Here is a 26,080-nt window from a genome sequence, read left to right on the forward strand (position 1 = left end):
AAAAAGCCCGTTGCCATGACAACACGAACAGTCTGTTCCAGCCGCTGGGAAAGTGATGCTTGTTGCTGAATGATTTGGAGAATATCTGAGCAGACACCAGCAAAATTATTGCTCCTTGTGTATATAAATAACGTTTCTTTAGAGGAGGTAGGCAAACCTTTTGTGGAGTAAAAATAATAGAGTAATGAAGCTTAAACACAAATGTGGTGATGAAAAATATACGCTATTACTAGACACAGTTTTATTTGCTTATTTTGTTACAGTGTATTAAAACCACTATATTACATAGGAAGGTCTTTTTGGCATGCAATGATAGGATCAGATAACAATTAAGACTACAAATGTCTCTGACACTGGTCACACAAACAGACATAAAGAGGCTCAAATCAAATAAATAAATCTTCACTGTCTGTTTCTTAAGCATATAGTGATCAGGTACTGAACGTTTGTATGAATCTGGGTATTGTGCATTGATTCAAATAGGCCTGTGTAGAGTGAAACTATATGTGCGCTTGAAATGAGTTGCCTGACAAGTATGTCATAACTAAAAATAGTGAATCAAAAATTTCTAAACTTAGAAATCAATCAGTTATGTGTTAAAATTAAGTCTTTAAAACTATAGAGGTCATCGACAAAATTTGGTTCCATCTTGCACAGTGGTATATTTTTGTTTTAAAGGCATGCACTGTGACTTTAGAACAGAAACAGTCAAATGCGACAAATAATAGAGTCAAAACTGGTGTGTGCTTGGCTTATATAACATATTATTAAGAAACCAATGCATTAGACGGCGTCATGTTACTGCAAACAAAAGAAAAACATTTTAGAAATCACAGAGTGTGACTGTGAAAACGTTCAGACATCATTTTCTTCAGCTAGAATAGATTATCACACAGAGACACATATATGAGACATCAGGGACAACACTTAATGTAATATTGCCATAATCAAGCATTGTACTCTAATGTGCGTGTAAAAAACTTTGTTTGGTCTTGCATGGTTGAAAGTGCAGAGACACTTGGCTACAGTATACGTGTATACTTTTTTTGTTTGTGTGTGTGCATGAGGTTTTTTTTTTCCTCCAAAAACTCCAGTTTTCATTTTTTTATACCACACAACACTGGCTCAGCAGGGCTTTTCTTGCAGTAGTCTAATACTCTGTCTGCTTTGACCAGCAGGAAGCAGTACAGCATCTCACTTTCTTCTGTTGGAGACACCATATGAGCGCTGCCCTTTCAGCGGGACACCATTCGTACAAACTCTAAAAGGGACAGAGAGAAGACAAATATGAGACTTAAAAATACTGTGCATCTATTGTCTGCTTTTTCTTTTTATTATGTAGCAAGGCCGTAACTATGTCTTGAACATTGGGGGGACCAACGATTTTGGGTTGAGGGCGCTGTAATTGGTCTTTTTAAAGGTGCCCTAGAATTAAAAATTGAATTTATCTCAGCATAGTTAAATAACAAGAGTTCAGTACATGGAAATGACATACAGTGAGTCTCAAACTCCATTGTTTCCTCCTCTTCCTTATATAAATCTCATTTGTTTAAAAGACCTCAGACGAACAGGCGAATCTCAACATAACACCGACTGTTACGTAAAAGTCGGGGTGTACGCCCCCAATATTTGCATATGCCAGCCCATGTTCAAGGCATTAGTCAAGGGCAAAACGTCTGGATCTGTGCACAGCTGAATCATCAGACTAGGTAAGCAAGCAAGAACAACAGCGAAAAATGTCAGATGGAGCGATAATAACTGACATGATCCATGATATCATGATATTTTTAGTGATATTTGTAAATTGTTTTTCTAAATGTTTCGTTAGCATGTTGCTTTTTTAAACACTTGAAGTCTGTATAATGCATAAACACAACTTCATTCTTTATAAATCTCTCCAACAGTGTGTAATGTTAGCTTTAGCCACGGAGCATAGCCTCAAACTCATTCAGAATCAAATGTAAAGATCCAAATAAATACCATACTTACGCGATTAAGACATGCTGCATGACGAAAACTTTGTAAAGATCCATTTTGAGCGTTATATTAGCTGTGTGAACTTTGTTTATGCTGTTAAAGGCAAGCGCAAGCTTCGTGGGCGGGGAGCATGAGCATTTAAAGGGGCCGCAGCCTAAATCGGCTCATATTTAATGATGCCCCAAAATAGGCAGTTAAAAAAATTAATTAAAAAAAATCTATGGGGTATTTTGAGCTGAAACAACAGACACATTCAGGGGACACCTTAGACTTATATTACATCTTTTTAAAAGACGTTCTACGGCACCTTTAACGTTTACCCCAACCTTTACTCACCCTCAAGCCATCCTAGGTGTACATGACTTTCTTCTTTCTGATGAACACAATCGGAGATATAATAATAAATATCCTGAAGCATCTGAGCTTTATAATGGCAGTGAGCGGGATCAATGAGTATGAGCTGAAGAAAGTGTCTCCATCCTCATCCATCCATCCGTCCATCCATCCATCCATCCATCCATCCATCCATCCATCCATCAATCCATCATAAATGTGTACTCTACTCCAGGGGGTTAAAAAAGGCTTTCGGAAGTGAAGCAATGCGTTTGTGTAAAATGCGTTTGATCTGCTTCCGGCAGACCACCTTCCGTATTCCATGTACGAAGAAAGTGTAAACTGGTGAAGCATCAGTTAAAGGATAAGTTCACTTTCAAATTAAAATTTCCTAATAATTTACTCACCCCCATGTCATCCAAGATGTTCATATCTTTCTTTCCTCAGTCAAAAAGAAAGTAAGGTTTTTGAGGAAAACATTCCAGGATTTTTCTCCATATGGTGGACTTCAATGGAGCCCAAACGGTTGAAGGTCAAAATTAAAATTTACAGTGATCCCAGATAAGAAATAAGGGTCTTATCTAGAGAAACCATCACTCATTTTCAAAAAAAAAAAAAATAAATAATTCTAAATTTTATACGTTTTAACCATAAATGCTCATCTTGAACTAGCTCTCTTCTTCTCTATTTGAATTCCGGCAGTGTAGACACTGCTAAGTGTATTACTGCCCTCCACAGGTCAAAGTTTGAACTAAATTGTTATATACTTGCACTAGCATATTGTATATGACAATTTAGTTCAAACTTTGACCTGTGGAGGGCAGTAATACACTTAGCAGTGTCTACACTGCCGGAATTCTAATAGAGAAGAATAGAGCTAGTTCAAGATGAGCATTTATGGTTAAAACGTATAAAAATTTTAATTAATTATTAATTTTGAAGCTTTTTACTTAAGTTGAATACAGAAGGCGTAGGACGTAGCGTAAGCTTTTTGAACTGCGAGAGTTTTACACTTACTGCATAGGTTGAATACGGAAGGCGGTCTGGCAGAAACTAGATATTTTACTTCATAACTTGTTAAATGTGTATATTCTTTTACATAAACACATTGCTTCGCTTCAGAGGACCTTTATTAACCCCGCCAGAGACGTGTGAAGTACTTTTATGATGGATGGATGAGGATGGATTCACACTCATGACCCCTGTTCACTACCATTATAAAGCTTGGATGCATCAGGATATTTATTAGTATAGCTCAGATTGTGTTCATCAGAAAGAAGAAAGTCATAAACACCTAGAATGGCTTGAGGGTGAGTAAAGCTTGGGGTGATTTTCATTTGAAAGTGAACTAATCCTTTAATGATATTTTATTAACGATATTTGGGAGGACCATGTTCAAATGATCTATTCAATCAGCACGAGAGGAGAAATCATGTAAATTATAGCATATTTTCAATTCAAAATGGAGAAATTTAGTTAAAAAGCTTGCACCACTGGATTTTACTGTCAGTCGTTTAACATTTCTATCATGAAACAGTTGTCCGATATTACGCTTAGCCACTTACTGTACATCTTATCACACACTTTTTCACTGTTAAACCTAAAACGTTAGAATTCACACGTCTTCTGTGAGCAGTAACGCCCGACTTCTTTAATTTGATTGGCCATCTCAGTCATTTTGAGTGCTCATAGAGTGCTGTTAGACCATTGAGGCAGACCAGCCTAAAAATAAAACCTTTAAAACGTTTTGTCATCCTAACAGCAAACAGAGGACAGTGTAATGGAGAGCAGAAGAGCAGAATCAAGAATATCAAATATTGGGGGAGACAATTTGGCTATTGGTTGAACTTGTCCGTCTAAAGTGGTTACGGCCCTGTTACTTAGTGCTAATGAGATTCTTACCTTCAAAGTCGACTCGGCCGTCTCCATTCAAGTCAATGTCTCTCAGTATGTCCTCTAGGTCTCGATGGCCGACCTAACAAAAACAAGAACAGGTTGTTACAAATCAGGTGACAGGAACTGTTCAGAAATTTGACTGAATGATCCTGGTCTTTTCCTCACACAAATCTATCATAATATTTCAGAAGATTTCTAGGGAACAAGTCATACAGATCAATTCAAAATTTTGAATCAAAAAAAAAAAGAAAAAAAAAAGAAAAGAAACATATGCATGGATTAATTGTTCACAATAAGAGCAATAACATGCATTTAGGAAACAGAAAGGGTAAATGTAAATATCTGAGTGAAATGGCTTTCCGAACCAAAAAAGAAAGAAAGAAAGAAAGAATAAAAAAAGTGAGGAATTGATTGGATGGTTGTGGTTTTCTATTGCTGTGATCTCATGTGAGTGACAGGTTGTCCCGCCCTCATGCCAGTAAAAACTTATTTCGATTAAACATTACGAGTGAACATAATTTAAAAAAAATAAATAGGCTATAAATGCACGGATAAATAATTTATAAAAAATACAGCAATATTCCATAAATATAAGAATTGTTAATTTGATTTCATGGTCACATTTTTACTATTCTCTCTACCAAAAGCACTGACCTGTTGTCCCAGCAGCTTCCTCATAGCTTCCCTTAGCTCTCCTGTGCTGATTTCACCATCTCCATTTGTGTCAAACTGAAAACAATGCATATATATATAACATTTTATTTGATATTTCTTTCTCTTTTTTGTATATTATATAACTCTCCACTCACTTCTTTAAAGGCGTTTCTGAGCTCTTTTATGCCGATCATGTCTGCCGTCTCTGCAAGGAGTTTAGGTCCCATCAACCCTACAAAGTCCTCGAAATCCACATGGCCACCTACTAAGAAGAACAAACTGATGTCAATATTTCGTAATGAAAAGACATAGCTGATAAGATAATGGCTGTGCGCAATCAGAAGCTTACAGTTCATGTTGATTTGTTGGCTCAGTTCAATTAGTTCCATCTCGGTGGGCATGTAGCCCATAGTTCTCATGCAGTTCCCCAGGTCTTTACAGCCGATAAAGCCATCTTTATCTTTATCAAACTCCTTAAACGCTTCACGCAACTCTTCACTCGTCAAGACAAACCAAACACATGAATGGCATGTTAACATACAGTAGTAAAACACATTAAAACAATAAACAAATATTTTTACCATTGTTGTTCAGTTTATACAGGTTTGAAGAAGGGAAAGTAGCTAAGATGAGTTTTTAAACTATTACATTTGAATTATCACCATAACAGTTGCTACTGAAAAAACAGTAAAAGAGTAAAAAACTTACCATCAATCTCCTCTGGTCTCAACTCTCGATTCTGCAACAACAAAAGATGAGAAAAAAATGTCAAAACAACATCAGCAAAGGTTAAAAAAAGCATAAAAAAATCAAAACTTCAGTCCCTCACAATAAAATCCAGGCCATCCATGAAATAAAGTTCATCTGAAGATGGCTTCATTACTAGAAAACCTTTAACCAGTGATGCATCCAAACCAGCCAGAGTAGACATTGTTGCTTCTAGTCGTTCAAAGACACCCAAGGTGTATTTAGGACTCGTTTTATAGCCTTAAGAAAGAACAATAGTGCGTTACAAAAAGGTGAGGTGGTCCTAGTCACGTGGCAATGGCATTTCTCCAGCGTCACAGCTAAGTGAACAAATCCCAGCAAGTGAGACACATCTGTCCTCATCTAACAGTGACAACCTTTAAAGGCGATGGAGAAAAGAGAGGGAGAAAGATGGAGAACAGAAGCTGTAGCATTCACCACAGGGGATAAAAGGAGTGTAAACATGCAGTCTTTATTGACGTAAGACCATGACATTCACGCTCGCACGCATGTAAAAACATGCGACCTAAATTGAAGACCAAAACAAAGGATGCAGCGATTTATGCGACATAAATACATACGCCTACGCGACAGCATGCAGAATAAGAAAAACTAAATTGCTTACGTAAGAAGCATCAAACATTCCAGGGCAAAGCCACACATAAGCAAGTATGTGTTCACAATAACACATCATTCACAATGTGCATGACATTGCAGTAGGTCTATGTGTGTGTTCGCGTATTTGTTATGCTTCTAAATTAGAGCTTTCACATCATTCATTCATTTGGCAGATACATATTTCGGGTCATGAGTGACCTGGGACCCAATTTCTCCCCTCGACCTCATTCAGTTTGTGGAGTTAGAGCCCTTTTCTGTTATTAAAGGGTTAGTTCACCCCAAAGTGAAAATTCTGTCATTAATTACTCACCCTCATGTCATTCCACACCTGTAAGACTTTCGTTCATCTTCAGAACACAAATGAAGATCTTTTTGATGACAGAATGCTGTCAGATGCTTCAAAAACTCCATAAAGAGCGGTTTAGTCCAGATTTTCTGAAGAGAATCGATCGGTCGTTATCATGAAAAGATTTAATTTAGGCTTTTACTCGCACACATTGTTTACTCAGCATGTTTGAGCTTCTGGAAGAGGTTTGTTCTGTGTATAGGTTTGGTTCAGCTTCTGCTTATGTTCGCTGATCAACGTTTACATGCGAGTAAAGGCCTTTTTTTTTGTCTCCTATGCTCACCAAGGCTGCATTTATTTGATCAAAAATACTATAAAACACTGTGAAATATTATTACAATTTTAAAAGAAATGTTTTGTTGAATTTTCAGCATTCTAGTCTTCAGTGTCACAGGATTCGTCAGAAATCATTCTAATATGCTGATTTGATGTTCAAGAAACAATTTATTAACAGTTTTCTTTTGGCCGATTTCAAAACACTGCTTCAAATCTTTACAAATGACCTGTTGTTTCGAATCAGTGGTTCGGATCGCATGCCAAACTGCTGAAATCACATGACTTTGGTGCTCCGAACCTCCGATTGGAAACAAAAAGCAGTGTTTTGAAAGCGGCCATCACTAGATATTGTTGAAAAGTCCAATTTTTTCTTTTTTTTTTTTGGTGCACAAAAAGTATTCTTATCACTTTATAACATTAAGGTTGAACCACTGTAGTCACATGAACTGTTTTAAATATGTCTATAGTATCTTTCTGGGCACTGAAAGTGTGAATTAACTTGCTGGCAATAGACTCCTAAGCCATCAGATTTTATTTAAAATATCTTAATTTGTGTTCTGAAGATGAACGAAGGTCTTATGGGTGTGGAATGACATGAGGGTGAGAAATTAATGACATAATTTTCATTTTTGGGTGAACTAATCCTTTAAAGGGATAAAGGACAGGCAGGGTGTTAAAATATATATTTTATGCATATCAGTTTTATTTAGAGGAACCTACAACTTCTTCTGGTCATTTATGTCTCTGTTTGATTCCACAACCCAGAATGCCATGTCTTTAGTATAGTTCAAAAATTATATTATAAGGCCCCAAAAATGTCTTTGTGTTAACACCATCTATCTTTGTAAAAACATTTATAGCTGTACACTTTTACAACAATTTTTTCCAGGCTCTTATACATGCTGTTTTAAGAGGACAGATACTTTGTGTTGTGTTAAGCAGACAGACACTCCAGAGGGTGAATGACACCTAATGTCACATTATGGTCGATCGGGAGTTCAGGAATAGCATGTTGTACTGATAGAAACACTTTGACACACTGTTAATAAGGTAAAAACGATTTAGGACTAATATATTTATATATGCATTGCTATGTTTTGGGTGTTAAAATTAAGTCTCATCCACAAGTCTCATCCATTAAGAACAGCAAGTCAGGTCTGTATGTGCATTTCAACATTGCTCTTATACATAACACAAACACATGAACTCACAAAACATCACTTATGTTATTTATACACAGCCACATCACATGTGTTGTGAATGTCACAGAGAAAGGGCTGTATGTCTATGTGTGAATTTGTATGTGTGAGAGACAGATAGAGAAAGAGAGCATTTCCATTAATGAAAATAAGCAATCCAGCCAACATTTTCCATTCATTCATCATAACAGTTTACTGAACACATTGTGTAGACTGGCTCTTCAGATCTATACACTCTCACAGCGACTATAAACAGAGAGGAAGGGAAGGCGAGAGTGAGATAGATACACAGAGAGAGACAATTAAAAACACCAAAGACATTATCTGGTTTAATAGCACTAGGAAACAAAATCATTCAATGTGTTCAGTCTTACTGTGTAAGCCGCAATAGGGCATAGTAAAGTCAAAAATGTGTTTTTATCAAAAACACTTCATAGACTAAAGAGAAGCAAACTATATTTAACTCGACATTTAAACCACTTGTGGAAAAAATTCTAAAATTATCAATATGCAACATGAATGTGTAATAATGTACTTATCTACACTGATAAAAACAATTTTCACTCAGAAATTGCTCGTAAAAATTGTTAGTTCACGTTGCTCCACGTAAGTCAATTAAATAGTATGACAAACGTGGAAAAAAAAGAAAAAAGAAAAAACATGGATATATACTATCTATGTAAACATTGTATATATACACATTGAAAACCAATCCTGACAGAAGAATCAACCATATGTGAGAGGAAACTGAAACTAATCAGAGCAGGGAAACAGGAACTAACGGAAACAAGGTAGAATGTCAAAACAAGAGTTAATAGAACTGAACATAAACCTGACATCATGATGCCATGGTGTTTTTATTTGCTATGTAGTTGCTAGGGTGTTATGGGTGGTTGCTAGGTGGTTACTTACTGATCCAAATAATAAATAAAAAAACCCCACATCCAAATTTCCATTTATATTCAGCTAGGTCCCTAGATAAGGCTTGAGTTCCTCCTTCAGTTTCTTTGTTTGATCATCAATCAGGTGAAAATTGTAAGTATGATCACTAATATCACAAGCAGCATGGTTTTGATCATTTATTTATAAGTGTAATAATGCAAACACCACTAATAACCATTATATCTAGAAACTGTTGATAACCAAGGCATATGCTAATGAACATAACTGGGACACTTTTCAAAATGTAAATTCACTCCCGTTCTTTGTTTGACGTGCAGAATGAGAATTCCAGGCTTCCGCAGTCATTATGGCATGTTAGTCAGCATTCATCAAGGCTCTAAGATTATTCAAAGATTTGCCCTGAAAGCCTGAATTCATACAAAGACTGTATGAACAAATAGTTCAAAAATGTGCTGGTCTTTACTGATAATTAAAGCTAAAACTAGGCCACTCAGTGAAATGTAGCAACGGAAAAATGGGGCATAAGACGTGCTTGGATCTCAAACAAATTGAGACAAATTGGATCTCAAACAAATTGAGGACCAGCCACCGGTCCCCACAATGTAAATTAATTAATACAAATACTAAATGATGTTTTTGTGAGAAAATAAAGGTGTGCACAGTTTCCTGTGATGGTTAGGTTTAGGGTTAGGGGTAGTGTAGGGGGATAGAAAGTATGGTTTGTACAGTATAAAATGCATTGCGGCCTATGGAAAGTCCCCACAATTCACAAAAACAAACGTGTGTGTGTGTGTGTGTGTGTGTGTGTGTGTGTGTGTGTGTGTGTGTGTGTGTGTGTGTGTGTGTGTTTTTAGAGGATGGGAGGAGAGTGGGTCTCATTGAGACATACATATTACCATTCTCACAGCTAGAGGCCTGGTTTCTAATCCAATCATTCACACAGACAGCTAAAAATACCACACACACTCACACTCACATGTAACTTAAGATTGTTCACATGCTTCATTTCAGTCTTGCATTGACAGACGTCATTGTATTACATATGTGTTTTTTGAAGTACCATTCAGATCAGTGATTCTCTGCATTTAAAAAAAACACCCTCTTAAAATAACATGGGCTTACTGGAAAATGGACAGTTAGGCTGTGTACAGTATATGCATACATTTTGTTTCTAAATGTAAAATCAACCAATGCTGCTATTGTTTTACTGATTCTAATTATCTGCTTTTTTAGAAAGTATATTTGGTTACAATTTGTTTTGATGGTCCCCTTAGACATTCTGTTGACTATAAATAATACACCTACATGTCAACTAACTCTCATTAGAGTATTAATAAACTGTTAGGGTTAGTAGAATAAGGGGTTAAGTTTAGTAGAATGAGTAGACATGTTGCAAAGTTACTTATCATCAGTATAATGTCTGCTGGGGAGCATCAAAATAAAGTGTCAGCAGATATTAAGCAGACAGTTGTTATGGAACTGGGGACCCGGAGACAGTAATGGGTGACGGGGTGTTTACTGACAGCAGTGAGCAGACAAATAGACATCGGGTGAACACATGGGAGCGGAGAACATAGGAGACACTTGCTGGAGGATATCGCTGGAGAATACACTTAGAAGTATGCAGGAGAATATCGCTGGAGTAATCCGTAGGAGAATGGTCCACCAGTGGTCCACCATTTAACGAGACTGGACAGCAAGAGAAGATCAGGTGAGTGTTCTTATAGTGCTGATGATGAGAGTGATCACTGGCAGGTGCGGGTGATCGTGAAAGACGTGCAGCTGGGTGAAGGGTGATGGGAGATGTAGTATGGAGCAGGTGACAGAGCTGGTGACTGTGACAGTACTCCCCCCTCCCGGTAGGCGAGGTCTTGAAGTCTTGACATGAAGGAGAACGGGGCGGGGCGGTGTAGGCAGGTTATGAAGCCTCCGGTGTGGAGCCAGCAGCTCAGGGAGCCAGGGTTGAACCGGCAGTTCAGAAGACCAAGGTGGCGCCAGCAACTCGGGCGACCAGGGAGGATTGGCATTTGTGGCCTTGCTCATGAACCCAGGCCCGGCCACTATGGCTGGGGACATATAGTAATGGGTGACAGGGTGTTTATTATCTGGTGAACACATGGGAGAGGAGAACATAGGAGACAAACGCTGGAGACACTTGCTGGGGGATATCGCGGGAGAATGTCACTGGAGAATACACTTTGGAGTATGCTGGAGGATATTGTAGTAGAAATCCATAGGAGAGTGGTCCACCAAGTAAAACAAACTAATGCTAAACGAGACTGGCAAGGGAAAACAAGGTGAGTATTCTTATAGTGCTGATGATAAGAGTGATCGCTGGCAGGTGCTGGTAATTTTGAAAGATGTGCAGGTGGGAGCCAAGCAGAGTGATAGGAGATGTAGTGCAGAGGAGGTGACAGAGCTGGTGACTGTCTACTAATACTCTACTAATACTCTAATGCAGGGGTGGGGAATGTTGATCCTGGAGGGCCATTGTCCTGCAGAGTTTAGCTCCAACCCTAATTAAACACACCTGAAGCTAATCAAGGTCTTCAGGATTACTAAAGTTACAGGCAGGTAAATGTGTTTTTTTTTCAGGGTTGGAGCTAAACTCTGCAGGACAATGGCCCTCCAGGATCAACGTTCCCCACCCCTGCTCTAATGAGAGTTAGTTGACATGTAAGTGCAACGTTACTTATAGTCATCAGAATGTCTAAAAGGGACCATCAAAATAAAGTGTTACCCAATAATTGCAAATTTATTAAAAAATAAAAAATGAAAAAAAAAATCACATGTACATAAGTATTCACAGCCTTTGTCATGACACTCAAAATTGACCTTGAATTCCACTGATCATCTTTGAGATGTTTCTACAACTTGATTAGAGTCCATCTGTGGTAAATTCAGTTGACTGGACATGATTTGGAAAGGCACACACCTGTCTATATTAGGTCCCACAGTTAACAGTGCATGTCAGAGCACAAACCAAGCCATGAAGCCCAAGGAATTGTCTGTAGACCTCCAAGACAGGATTGTATCGAGGCACAGATCTGGGGAAGGGTGCAAAAAAAAAATCTGCAGCATTGAAGGTCCCAATGAGCACAGTGGCCTCCATCACCCATAAATGGAAGAAGTTTGGAACCACCAGGACTCTTCCTAGAGCGGGCCAACCAGGCCAAACTGAGCGATCGGGGGAGAAGGGCCTTAGTCAGGGAAGTGACCAAGATGGTCACTCTGACAGAGCTCCAGCGTTTTTCTGTGGAGAGAGGAGAACCTTCCAGAAGAACAACCATCTCTGCATCACTCCACCAATCAGGCTTGTATGGTAGAGTGGCCAGACGGAAGCCACTCCTCAGTAAAGGGCACATGACAGCCCACCTGGGGTTTGCCAAAAGACACCTGAAGGACTCTCAGACCATGAGAAACATCTGGTCTGATGAAACAAAGATTGAACTCTTTGGCTTGAATAGCAAGTGTCATGTCTGGAGGAAACCAGGCACCGCTCAATACCATCCCTACAGTGAAGCATGGTGTTGGCAGCATCATGCTGTGGGATTTTTTTTCAGTGCCTGAAACTGGGAGACTAGTCAGGATCGAGGAAAAGATGAATGCAGCAATGTACAGAGACATCCTTGATGAAAATGTGCTCCAGAGCGCTCTGGACCTCAGACTGGGGCGAAGGTTCATCTTCCAACAGGACAATGACCCTAAGCACACAGCCAAGATAACAAAGGGGTGGCTACGGAACAACTCTGTGAATGTCCTAGAGTGGCCCAGCCAGAGCCCAGACTTGAACCTTGAAAAAAGTGAAGCGGTGTGAATACTTTCCAGTGTATATTTATATATATTCCAGATGCACTGTGTGTATATATATAATATATAATATGTTATTGACCCTTGGCAGTCAATAAGAATCTATTCAAAATGATCAACTCGGCACAAACCATGCTTATCCTTGCTGTATTTGAACCTGCTCTTAATGAAGCTTGGATTTCTATCTTTTTTTATCCTGCATAGTTGTGTTGATGTTTCTGAACAAATGTTGGCATTTGCCGTTAGCATTGTTTTCCCCTTCTCTTCACGATCCCATCAGAACAGAACTATACAACCCACTTTTGAGTTGCAACTCCAGTTGAGTTGAGCACTAAATAGTCTCTAGAAACCCTGTCTTCATTGGCTGCCAGCAAACAACGTCTATTTTGACCCTCAAACACTGTAGTTGTAGCTGATGCCTGGAAGAGGTTGGTTTGTGTTGTTGACATGTTAAGAAGAAGTTGTTTTATGCACTTTACACGCACTTCCAAAGGAATAGGACTCATGCTCGAATTGATACTGTAAAATCGACGCCATTGTTATTGTTTGTTTCACTGTGTATACAACTGATGAAATTCAGATATGCTAATAGACGTTTTGTTTCCGACATGGAAACAGCATTGTTTTCCCCTTCTCTTCACGATCCCATCAGAACAGAACTATACAACCCACTTTTGAGTTGCAACTCCAGTTGAGTTGAGCACTAAATACCATGGTACATGAATATGGCAATCATTCAGTACCATAGTATCAAAGTACCATGGTATAGCATCTTAGTACACAAATTGTCATATTGCAGGTTGCCGTTGCTGTCCTTGTCTTTTATTCTGAGCTTAAAAGTATTCATAAACCTTTCAGAAATGTCATAGCCATGCTTTTATATATAAGCCATGACTATGACATCAAAGCTTATTGAGTGGATACAGAGGCCAATTAATGGTGCTTCTGTTTATGTAGCTCGGTTATCTGTGACACACAGATAAATGTTATTTTCTGGCTCTCATTTTGTTCCCTAAGAATCTCTTTCTTTCACTCTCTCTCTCTCTCTCTCTCACTCACACACACACACACACATGCGCATCTTTTTATCTGTCATCCTCCATCCATCTCTATTTTCCCCTCGTTTTTCTCCATGAGATGATTCATCCTGAGAAACAGATTCAGGGGCTGAAGCCCTTCTCTGCCTCTTCTCCTCTGATATGTTAGTTTTATCTATCTCTCCATCCCCTTTTCAAGCTCTCTGTGAACTTCAGTGCGCAACCTACTTTTAACTGTCACCTCTCATCCTGTCAGAAGACACAGTCGCAAGCTCAACACATACTCAAATACCACTGCAACGCTATGCATATATCACACAATATCTTTCATAATCCTCAAATGTACACCTGTTTCCACCTGTGCACAAACAAAAATGTGCACAGGCAAAAAAAAAATCAACAGCAAAAGCAGTTCCTAAGGTCATAATACGGGTGCATTATTGTAACAGGATAAAGATGAGGCAAGGCTTGGAAAGAGAAGCTGCGATTCCCAAACGGTTTCCATAAGAAACTCAATAAAGGATTCGGTCTCTCTAAACCCCTCCTTTCCAAGAGCATCCTCTGCTTTAATTGGTCAGATGGCTCAGTCTGTTGTGAATGGTCTACTGCTTACAGCGTGTCGGAAACAAAACGTCTATTAGCATATCTGAATTTCATCAGTTGTATACACAGTGAAACAAACAATAACAATGGCGTCGATTTTACAGTATCAATTCGAGCATGAGTCCTATTCCTTTGGAAGTGCGTGTAAAGTGCAGAAAACAACTTCTTCTTAACATGTCAACAACACAAACCTACCTCTTCCAGGCCTCAGCTACAACTACAGTGTTTGAGGGTCAAAATAGACGTTGTTCGCTGGCAGCCAATGAAGACAGGGTTTCTAGAGACTGAGGCAAATGTAGATGAACCATCACAATATAAACAATGACAGATAATATGCATTTTTTTTCCTTTGTAGGATTGTGCAAGAAGTAAGACTGGAATTGCTGACTCATTTCAGGCAGTTCTTTCTTTTGGGTGAAAAGAACTGCATTTTGATCTTGAAATTCATCTTTGCAGACTTTGTTCATTCACAAACAGCTAGATTACACACTAAAAGGTACAGCGGTGATCAGAATTATTGGCACCCTTGGTAAATATGATCAAAGATGACTGTAAAAATAAATCTGCATTGTTTATCCTTTTGATCTTTAATTCTTAAAATTAGCAAAAGTCTAACCTTTCATTGAAGAAAAAATTGAAAGTGGGGGGAAGTCACATTATGAAATAAATGTTTATCTACAAAACACGTTGGCCACAATTATTGGCACCCTTTTATTCAATAATTTTTGCAACCTCCTTTTGCCAAGAAAACAGTTCTGATTCGTCTTCTATAATGCCTGATGAGTTTGGAGAACACCTGACAAGAGATCAGAGACCATTCCTCCATACAGAATCTCTCCAGATCCTTCAGATTCCCAGCTCCATGTTAGTGCTTCTTCTCTTTAGTTCACTCCACTCATTTTCTTTAGGGTTCAGGTCGGGGGACTGGGACAGCCATGGCAGAAGCTTCATTTTGGGCTCAGTGACACATATTTGTGTTGGTTTTGATGTTTGGGTAACACTTTACAATACGGTTCATTTGTTAAACATTAGTTAATGGATTAACTAACATGAACTAACAATGAGCAATACATTTGTTACTGTATTTACTAATCTTCGTTAGTGTTAGTTAATGAGAATACAGTTGTTCATTCTTTGTTCATGTTAGTTCATAGTGCATTAACTAATGTTAACAAGCTTTTAATAATGTATTAGTAAATGTTGAAATTAACATTAACAAAGATTAATAAATGCTGCATAAGTGCAGTTCATTATTAGTTCATGTTAACTAATGTAGTTAACTAATGTTAACTAATGAACCGTATTGTAAAGTGTTACCGATGTTTGTTTTGGATCATTGTCCTAATGGAAGATCCAACCATGGCCCATTGTTGGATTTCTAGCAGAAGCGGTCAGGTTTTGAATTTTTATCTGTTGGTATTTGATAGAATCCATGATACAATGTGTCTGAACAAGATGTCCAGGACCTCCAGCAGAAAAATAGGCCCACAACATTAAAGATCCAGCAGTATATTTAACCGTGGGCATGGGGCACTTTTTATCCATGTGTGCACCAAACCCATCTGGTGGGTTTGCTGCCAAAAAGCTCTTTTTTTAGTTTCATCTGACCATAGAAGCTGATCCCATTTGAAGTTCCAGTCTTGTCTGACAACTGAATATGCTGGAGATATTCTGGATGAGAGCAGAGGATTTTTCTTGAAACCTTCCCGTACAACTTGTGGGGGTGTAGGTACTGTTTGATCATTTTTTTAGGCTTTCTGAGACTCAAGACTCAACTAATCTCTGCAATTCTCCAATTGTGATCCTTGGAGAGTCTTTGGCCACTCAAACTCTCCTCCTTACTGTGCATTAGGACAATTTAGACACACGTCCTCTTCCAGGCAGATTTTTAACATCTTTTGTTGATTGGAACTTCTTAATTATTGCCCTGATAGTGGAAATGGGGATTTTCAATGTTTTAGGTATTTTCTTACAGCCACTTTCTTTTTTGTGAAGCTCAACAATCTTTTGCTGCACATCTGAACTATATTCTTTGGTTTTACTCATTGTGATGAATGATTAAGGGAATTTGGCCTTTGTGTTTCCTCATGTTTATACTCCTGTGGAACAGGAAGTCATGGCTGGACAATTTCACGTTCATGATCACCCTGGTGTGCTTAAAACAATGTAAATATGAATGGGAATATACTTCAGAGATATTTTACTCATAAATATTCTAGGGGTGCCAATAATTGTGGCCAATGTGTTTTGAAGAAAAACATTTATTTCATAATGTGATTTTCCCCCCACTTTCAATTCTTTTCCTTCAATGAAAGGTTAGACTTTTGCTAATTTTAAGAATTAAAGATCAAAAGGATAAACACTGCAGATTTATTTTTATAGTCATCTTTGATCATATTTACCAAGGGTGCCAATAATTCTGACCACCACTTTAATATCTGAAAAAAAGCATAATAGGGGCACATTAATATGAAAACATTTCTAGTTTTTGTTATGAAAGAATATTTGAGCCTTGATGTGGCTGATGAAGTACATAAGACAAACGTTGGGAAACACTGTTTTAGAAAAAAGTCATGAGAAAGAATTAAATTTGTGAGAGAGATTTGTGAAGAAAGTGTGAAGAGATAAAGGTGTTTAATTAACCTATAAACATTTCTTGACAGAGAGAAGCTCTGAAGCTAATTTAAGCTAAGTTAACTAATAATGAATGATCATTACACAATAGGTGAACCAACAGAGACGTGACCACATGGTGAAGATGTTTAAAGATGATATTTCTATGTAAATGACATACAAACCAGCAACATACAACCAGCAACCAAACGATAGAGCCAAGTCCATGCATACATTTTTTTTTCCCGATAGTCAATTTCACTCGGATGTTCGTCACAAGAGATGACGAACTTCCGTTTTGCTGAGACTTTAAAGTAATAAGATATCAATTGTTTCAGTCTTCAACACCTTTCTGTTATAATTATCTACACATAGATATTTATGTTATGTGCAACATGATCTTATAAGAATCTAGTCATTTGTATGTTTGCTTAGACACTCAAATTGACAATTAACTGACAGCATATAACAAATGTTTTAGGTATGTTCACAGAAACTGAATTCATAGAATTAATAGGTTCATTTTTTTAGGAGATTATGTTCAGTCATCACGTTTATTTAATGCAGTTACCTAATTTGACATCATAACTATAAGAAAAATCCATAGAAAAACAAATAATGTCCTGGCAGAAAATTACCAGTGCCTTTTCCATTAAGTTTACAGACATTTCCTTCTACCCTAAAAAACAGCACAATGTAATGCACAATTAAAAATATGAATAAAACACCTTACAAAAAGAAAATCTCTTCTTATAAATTGTACATTAGGCCATATTTTTACAGGCATTTCTTAAAGGTGCCATTGAATTGAAAATTGAATTTACCTCGGCATAGTTGAATAACAAGAGTTCAGTACATGGAAATGACATACAGTGAGTCTCAAACTCCATTGTTTCCTCCTTCTTATATAAATCTCATTTGTTTAAAAGACCTCCGAAGAACAGGCGAATCTCAACATAACACCAACTGTTACGTAACAGTCAGGATCATTATTATGTACGCCCCCAATATTTGCATATGCCAGCCCATGTTCCCAAAGGCATTAGACAAGGGCAGAACATCTGGATGTGCACAGCTGAATCATCAGACTAGGTAATCAAGCAAGGACAACTGACTTAAACTTAATAATAACTGACATGATCCATGATAACATGATATTTTTAGTGATATTTGTAATTTGTCTTTCTAAATGTTTCGTTAGCATGTTGCTAATGTACTGTTAAATGTGGTTAAAGTTACCATCGTATCTTACTGTATTCACGGAGACAAGAGCCGTCGCTATTTTCATTTTTTAAACACTTGCAGTCTGTATAATTCATAAACAACTTCATTCTTTATAAATCTCTCCAACAGTGTAGCATTAGCCGTTAGCCACGGAGCACAGCCTTAAACTCATTCAGAATCAAATGTAAACATCCAAATAAATACTCTACTCACACGATTAGATGATGAACACTTTGTAAAGATCCATTTTGAGGGTTATATTAGCTGTGTGAACTTTGTTTAGGCGGAGAGCGCGAACAATTAAAGGGGCCGCAGCCTGAATCGGCGCATTTCTAATTATGCCCCAAAATAGGCAGTTAAAAAAATTTATTTAAAAAAATCTATGGGGTATTTTGAGCTGCAACTTCACAGACACATTCATGAGCCGCAGGGTTTAATTTGTATTTGTCTGTGCATGTTTTGTTTTTTTTTACTCTTATAGACGAAGTTCACATTGCCATGCATTATACGACTGACAGACTGCAATGGTTGGAGTTAAAAATCATCATTTGTGTTCTACTGAAGAAACAAAGTCACTTACATCTTAGATGCCCTGGGGGTAAGCAGATAAACATCAAATTAAAATTTTTGGGTGAACTATCCCTTTAAGTACAATAACTAATTACATTTACTCAAGTTCTTTACACCTCTGCATTACACACTGGCTAAAATATTGACACTAGAATTAAAAAAGCTGTATTTCATCCATCCTCACACCCTCAAGTATCTGGTTCTTGATCTCCCAGAAGACAATGCCAAGGTCACTGTAACTTCAAAAAACACATCAGTAAGAGAAAAGGAGGAGGGGCGTGTTTGACAACAACATATCGGAGGAATGACACACACGCACAAAGGGGTGTGAGGCTAAGAATAGCATTAAAGACAAGGGGAGACCATATCTGGTTTGACATTTATTAGATTTATGGAGGCAAAAAGTCGCATTGTCATCCATGGAGAATCCATGGTCTTATTTCAACACCCTGTCTAGGCAGTGTGTTGGGGATTCAGACAGACAAATAGACAGTGTGTCACCCCTGTGATCTGGAGCCTGTTACACTGCATTTCTGGTAAATTGTGTTTACACACACACACAGTGAGAGACTGTAAGCCAGCCTCACTGATTCATACAGCGTCTGAGTCTGACAGCCTAAACAACATACTTGCAAACAGAAGGTTTCTTCCAGTGATGTGAGATTCCTCTGTGAATGCCAATGAAATACTCCAACATTTTAGACATGAATGATGCCGTATAGGCAATACTAGTGATTTTATATTAACTGTTAGCATGTTTAGGTAAGAAACCCCTTTATAATAACAGTGGCTAAGGGCTTCTATAGGGACTGAGGCAAATGTAGATGAACCATCGCAATATAAACAATGACAGATGGAGGGTACAGTGAGAAAAGCTCTGACCTTGAAGGCGAAATTCATAATTGGTCTCATTTGTCTGTTTTCTAACTAGCCGCCAGTAACTTTCCCCTTTAATCTAACAAGTGGTGTTTTTTTAATATTTTTTCATTGAGAATAGCTCTGACCTAGAAGCCAGATATAATTAATTGGTGTGATCTAGTCCATGTTTTATGACTAACCCTCCAGTTTGTTTCCACCCTCAAAAAAGGGTTTATCTTATTAACATGAATTCTGAAATGTGGCTATATGTCAGTTTTAAAAGCTTCCTGGATACCAATAATAGGATGAACCACATTAGTACAGCTGCAAATGAATGTGTGTATTTGTGTGTGATGTTTTATTACCGCATCAAAGTCATTGTGTCGGTGCCATCAGACATCACAACAGCTTTTAATCATTTATACACAGAATCTCTTTCAGATATGCCTAAAAAAGATTTGCATTTCACAAAGAGACATTGTATTCTTCATCCATTCAGCCTTTCGATGTCTAAAGCAACAAAGGAACACCCAGAGCTCATCCTTCCAGCCAAGACTCTTTTATTATTAATGCAATTGATTTTCAAAGCAAACTTTTGTGGAACGTGTACCAAAGGCAAGCTTCCACAATTTTCTAGAGAGCCAGTCCTCTTAGGAACACATTTAATCAGTGGGAACTAACAGATGTTTACTGTCTGAAAGAATTTGATCAATAATGGAACACTGGGATACATTTGGAAAGTAAAGTAATATTCATTCCAATAATATTGCAAATCATATGTTCCTTAAAGGTGCCTTAGAACGTCTTTTTAAAATATGTAATATAAGTCTAAGGTGTCCCCTGAATGTGTCTGTGAAGTTTCAGCTCAAAATACCCCATAGATTTTTTTTATTATTTTTTTTAACTGCCTATTTTGGGGCATCATTAAATATGAGCCGATTCATGCTGCGGCCCCTTTAAATCTTGCGCTCCCCACCCACGGAGCTCGCGCTTGCCCTTAACAGCATAAACAAAGTTCACACAGCTAATATAACCCTCAAAATTGTTCTTTACAAAGTGTTTATCATGCAGCATGTCTAATCGCGTAAGTATGGTATTTATTTGGATGTTTACATTTGTTTATGAATGAGTTTGAGGCTGTGCTCAGTGGCTAACGGCTAATGCTACACTGTTGGAGAGATTTATAAAGAATAAAGTTGTGTTTATGAATTATACAGACTGCAAGTGTTTAAAAAATGAAAATAACGACAGTCTTGTCTCCGTGAATACAGTAAGAAACGATGGTAACTTTAACCACATTTAACAGTATTAGCAACATGCTAACGAAACATTTAGAAAGACAATTTACAAATATCACTAAAAATATCATGTTATCATGGATGATGTCAGTTATTATTGCTCCATCTGCCATTTCTCGCTATTGTTCTTGCTTGCTTACCTAGTCTGATGATTCAGCTGTGCACATCCAGACGTTTTGCCCTTGACTAATGGCTTGAACATGGGCTGGCATATGCAAATATTGGGGGGAGTACATATTAATGATCCCGACTTTTACGTAACAGTCGGTGTTATGTTGAGATTCGCCTGTTTGTCGGAAGTCTTTTAAATAGGGGTGTGACGAGACCAGTATCTCACGAGACGAGACGAGACGAGACGAGACTCGAGATTGAGTTCACAAGACGAGACAAGATGGCGAAATACATGACTAGAAAAAATATTCTGCAGGTGTATTTGAAATGTTTTAACTAATCATTTTGTAATGAATGTCATCTCAGTTCTACTTTCTGAGACTGAATTATCATATGCAGTAAAAGACAACAATACTCAAGTAATGTAAAAGGTTTTGCCACTAACTCTACTGACTGATTTCCCTCCTGTATGATTTCAGTCTCGTCAGACCTTGCTGTACATGATTTATGAGCTTCTACAGCTTTTGACATCCTAACTGAACTCCTCTCCACAATCTGATCACAGAAATAAAAACAGTATAAATAAAAATGGTAACACTTTACAATAAGGTCTCATTTATTAACATTAATGTATTAACCAACATCAACTAACAACAAGCAATATATTTGCTACAGTATTTTGTTAGTTCATGATGGTTCACAGTGCATTAACTAATGTTAACAAATGAAACCTTATTGTTTGTACTAGTAAATAATAAGAAGAGAAAACTGTTATTAATTTTTATGGTAACACTACAATAAGTGCAACCATAATCGCACTCTCTCAATATTCAAAGATCAAATAAGACCAAATTTTTCCTTGATACAGAGCTAAGAGATGGTTACAACTACACTGCCCAGCCTAAAATAGCTTTCATATTGAGAGATAACTGTATTAATCAGGGAGCCGCTTTCAAATGCGGGGTATTGAAATCACGTTTGAATGCGCGCGCGCGTTTACTTTCACTTTTAAACGGTCGCGCGTACTCTGTAAATATGGAGCGGCGGCGACCGTTACCCAACTGAATTAAATGTTGTTGTTTTTTTAATTTAAATACAAAGCAAAACGACAGTGGAGGCATAATGTAAACGTAGCGGTGGCATATTCTTTCCTAATCATCCTAACACTCTGTCATGGCAAACATCACGAGACTACTTTTCGCCTCGACGAGAAATCTCGTCAGTTTAGTCTCGCAAGAACTCGTGCCACGAGATCTCGTCACACCCCTACTTTTAAACGAATGAGATTTATATAAGAAGGAACAAACAATGGAGTTTGAGACTCACTGTATGTCATTTCCATGTACTGAACTCTTGTTATTCAACTATGCCAAGATAAATTCAATTTTTAATTCTAGGGCACCTTTAATTTAAAAAAAAAATCTTCTAAAGTCAATCAAATGTGCAAATTCAGGTACACAAGACACAGATACTGTTTCATATTATGGTATCATATGCCAAAATATTGTGTACGAGATATCATGATACTGGTTTCTTAGATTCATCAGGTCAAAGCTGAATGATAAACAAGTCTCAGCAGCCAAATTCGTAATTACCACAGGCAGCTATTTTTAGACTTGAATGGGGACAGTATGAAATCTATGGAAACTGTCAAAATTTTGTTTCAATAAGATATTTTTAAATCAGTAATGATGGCATCGTAAATTGTCACTTAGCCTATCACAAATCAGTCAACAAAATAGTATTTTTTTTGGATGATCCAGCTAATTGAATAAATAAACAGGTGATTGGCTCTTTTAACTCTAAAGGTGTGGTCCAATTTACCTTGCAAATTTTTGTGGGTGAAATGTGATTTCAATGGGAATTCACACAATCAGGCTTTTCACATGAGGGCGAAAGATTTTCCCATGCACACAGATTTCGCAGTGAGTTCAAGTTGGTCATGAGGATCCGCCACATGACGAACAGAATGCTGCTTGGGTTTGAAAGTGTCTTCTGTGTGAGCTCTGCTTATTCACTAATGACAATAGACAATGGACTTTTTGGCCTTCAAAATTGTACAGAAATGGTGCTAAAGTGGCCGCAACTACAGTCAAACTACAGAGCTGGGTTTTATTATCAAAAGGAAGGCAGAGGACCATGCACACATTTAACATAACAGTAAGAACGGGCAAGGAGTGAGTCCAACTTAAAGGGAGTGCTAATGACAAGGACCAGGTGTAGGGAATCCAGGAATGGCGGGAAGACTGATGAGGGAAGTGCAAACAGGTGATGAACAAGGAGGAACATGGGAAATGGAGTCCAGGACAGGCGTGGTTGTAACATTGTTTGAGCATTAGTGATGAACACCTGCTGTTAACAAGCAGAATCACTGAAGAAAAGAGAGAAACAAAAACTACAACTGACTTAAACTCTGCTTCAGTGTTACTTTAACACTATTTAGAGAGGGACCATATGTACTCTAAGCAGAGTTGATTTTGCTGTGCACTTAGTGGCATCTGCCGCATTAGCTATGTTAACACAAAAAGAATCATGGACATGATTTGGATATGTTAAAGGATCGAAAAATTAAAAGTAACACTTGGTACCTTCGCGGTCAAAAATAACAGACATAGAAAGCTTCATCAGAATGGGATGACACTTGGTGACTTTCGTCGCATTAGATATGTGAACACACAAAAAATCATTTGCATATGTTATTTTTGCATATTAATTTTAATGAAAAAATAACTCATAAAAAAATTTATAATTATTGCATAGTATCATAAAATCCTCTCAAAATTCTAAATAATAATCCAAATTCCATACATTCCATACATTGGAATTCCAAATCCAATTCCAAAAAATATTATTGGAAAATATATTACATTTTCCTGAAAAAAAAAAAAGTTACATTTCAAGGCTTCAGTCACTTTTGACCGTGAAGGCACCAAGTGTGACCCAAAAATGAAGGGGCTCAGAGGACTTTCAGATTAAATGTGCCCTCTTTATTTGATCATATGAAATATGATAACATCCATTGTTATACACACAATATGACATTGTCTACTGCCATTGTGAATTTAAACAAACTCTTTCTAACTCTTCCTACACAATTCATTTTCAGCATATTCATATCTGATAATGTTAAGACCAAAAAAAAAATCAAAAGCAAAAACAGATTTAACTATTTAGAAACCCAGAAACCCAATACTTATGTGCGAAATTTAACTCTAACTTATTCCTACCATTAAACACCTAATCCTGACTTTAGTCACAGCATATGCAAACCTTCGATCAAAATTTCCCTTAGAAACAACTTTAGTATATTTACACAAGAGTCATTATGTGCTTCTAACTATACTCCAGCTAACAAACTTATGTTCTAAAAACGTTGTGGGACAGTGATTTGCAATATATCTAAAATGTCCAGTTTTCTTGTCATGATAGAACATTACTTAAAAGGTTATGATAATATTAGTACAACATTCTCGCAAATATTTTTACTTGCAATATAACATTCTTTAATAATTTAAGCCTATTTGTAATATTCCAAGAAGGTTAATGTTGACATTCAACAAATAATAACATGTTCTAAGGACATTTTCTGTCAACATTATATGAACATTTATCAAGCACAAATAAGGATGTTCTGAAAATGTTGTTCTGAGAACCTTTTCTCTCGAAACAACACCATAAAGACAGAACAAACATTTCTCTCAACATCATGAGATACCATTCAAATATTAATAATGTTGTGAGAACCCTCTATATGTTATTTACAGAATGTTTTATTTTAACATTTAAATAACATTTAAAACATGTTGTGAAAGTAGGCTAGTGGGAACGTTCGTTGTTAGCTAAGAACCCACCCTATAAACTTGCTGACAGAACTGTAAGCATTTGTATGAGCCTACAAGTAATTTATGATAGGCTATTTAAGCACTTTGCTAATAAAATCATGCATAATTTACTCGTAGCATAAAGTTTATGTCATTGACGTGTTTGGCCCATAAATGCTGCTTAATTAAAGCTACTATTTAAATAACAGCTCTTTAAAAAGTCGTATTCTCAGCGTGTGTTCGGGCCTTACCTGTCCAAACACTGAGCTGAGGAACGGGCGCAGGTTGAAATCCGCTTCAGAAGATGCTGCGCTGGACCTCCCCGATCTCCGGGAGGAGCGGCTGGAGGATGCGGGCACCGGCGAGGATGAGGCGGTGGAGGGTGGACACGCCTCTCTGCTCGTTGACGATCCCGGTCGAGCCAGTTGAGGTGACTCAAAAAAGAGAGACGTTTCGTCCCTGGACTCGGAAAAAGACTGAGTTCTGGTGGGCATGCGAGCGGCGTGAGAGTGCTTGGGTCGGGGCTCTTGGGGCAGATCGTCCCGGGTGGACCGGTGGCGGTGATGGTGATGATGATGATGATGACGATTATGGTGTTGGTGATGATGCCGTCTGGCTGTCTTTCGTTCCCTTCCACCTGGAAGCTCCGACAGGTCCTCCTGACTGTGAGCCGTGGAAAGAGTGTGTCCATGGGAGTGGGAGTGTTGTGGGTGGCTCTTCTCTGCGCTATTCCGGGTACCGACAAGTGAGGGGTGACACAGGGGTCTCCGTGAGCTCGCATCGCAATCCGCCGGCTCCGCTCCAGATGCCGCCGCCGCGGATCGCTGATGGTGTATCCGCCGGGCTCCGGGATGATCGGGCGGCTGAGCCGCGCTCCTGGCCGGTGCAGAGGATCTCAGTAAGGAGGTCGTCGATTCGCTTTTGGGGAGCGTGAAACTCATCCTCAGCTTAATAAAATGCCCTTGAAGGTAAAGGCTGACCTCTGAGGTGTCATATTATTATCGATTGAATAGAATAGCCCAGCGTAGAGTGCTGAGAGTGCATCGGCACCTCCTCGATGGCATGTTGGGCTTGAAATGATGCTGTCGAGATCTCCTCTCTGAGTTGGTGCCACCTGATTGCTCCGTAAGGCGGTATAAGAGCTATTCTGGTAGGACGCGTAGGTAAGGGGAGATGGGCTAGGAAA

At 38.0% G+C, this 26,080-nt stretch overlaps 1 protein-coding gene across 2 annotated transcripts; it reads right to left on the bottom strand.

The window, feature by feature from the left end:
- Nucleotides 1-141: 141 nt before the first annotated feature.
- Nucleotides 142-25,835, bottom strand: cabp1a (calcium binding protein 1a). Of its 2 annotated transcripts, none has more exons than XM_067395148.1 (7): nucleotides 25,146-25,835; nucleotides 5,569-5,599; nucleotides 5,210-5,353; nucleotides 5,016-5,125; nucleotides 4,861-4,935; nucleotides 4,213-4,285; nucleotides 142-1,261 (listed from the first exon to the last, which is right to left on the bottom strand). In XM_067395148.1, the coding sequence occupies exons 1-7, from the start codon at nucleotides 25,833-25,835 to the stop codon at nucleotides 1,236-1,238; spliced, it is 1,149 nt and encodes a 382-aa protein (XP_067251249.1). In that variant the 3' UTR covers nucleotides 142-1,235. The 2 variants fall into 2 exon arrangements, with proteins under 2 accessions (XP_067251249.1, XP_067251250.1); XM_067395149.1 differs by lacking the exon at nucleotides 25,146-25,835 and adding an exon at nucleotides 5,690-5,825 and having other exon boundaries at nucleotides 186-1,261.
- Between the last annotated feature and the right edge of the window lie 245 nt (nucleotides 25,836-26,080).

This window comes from Chanodichthys erythropterus, chromosome 9 (genome assembly GCF_024489055.1).
Source record: "Chanodichthys erythropterus isolate Z2021 chromosome 9, ASM2448905v1, whole genome shotgun sequence".
NCBI classification, from domain to species: domain Eukaryota; kingdom Metazoa; phylum Chordata; class Actinopteri; order Cypriniformes; family Xenocyprididae; genus Chanodichthys; species Chanodichthys erythropterus.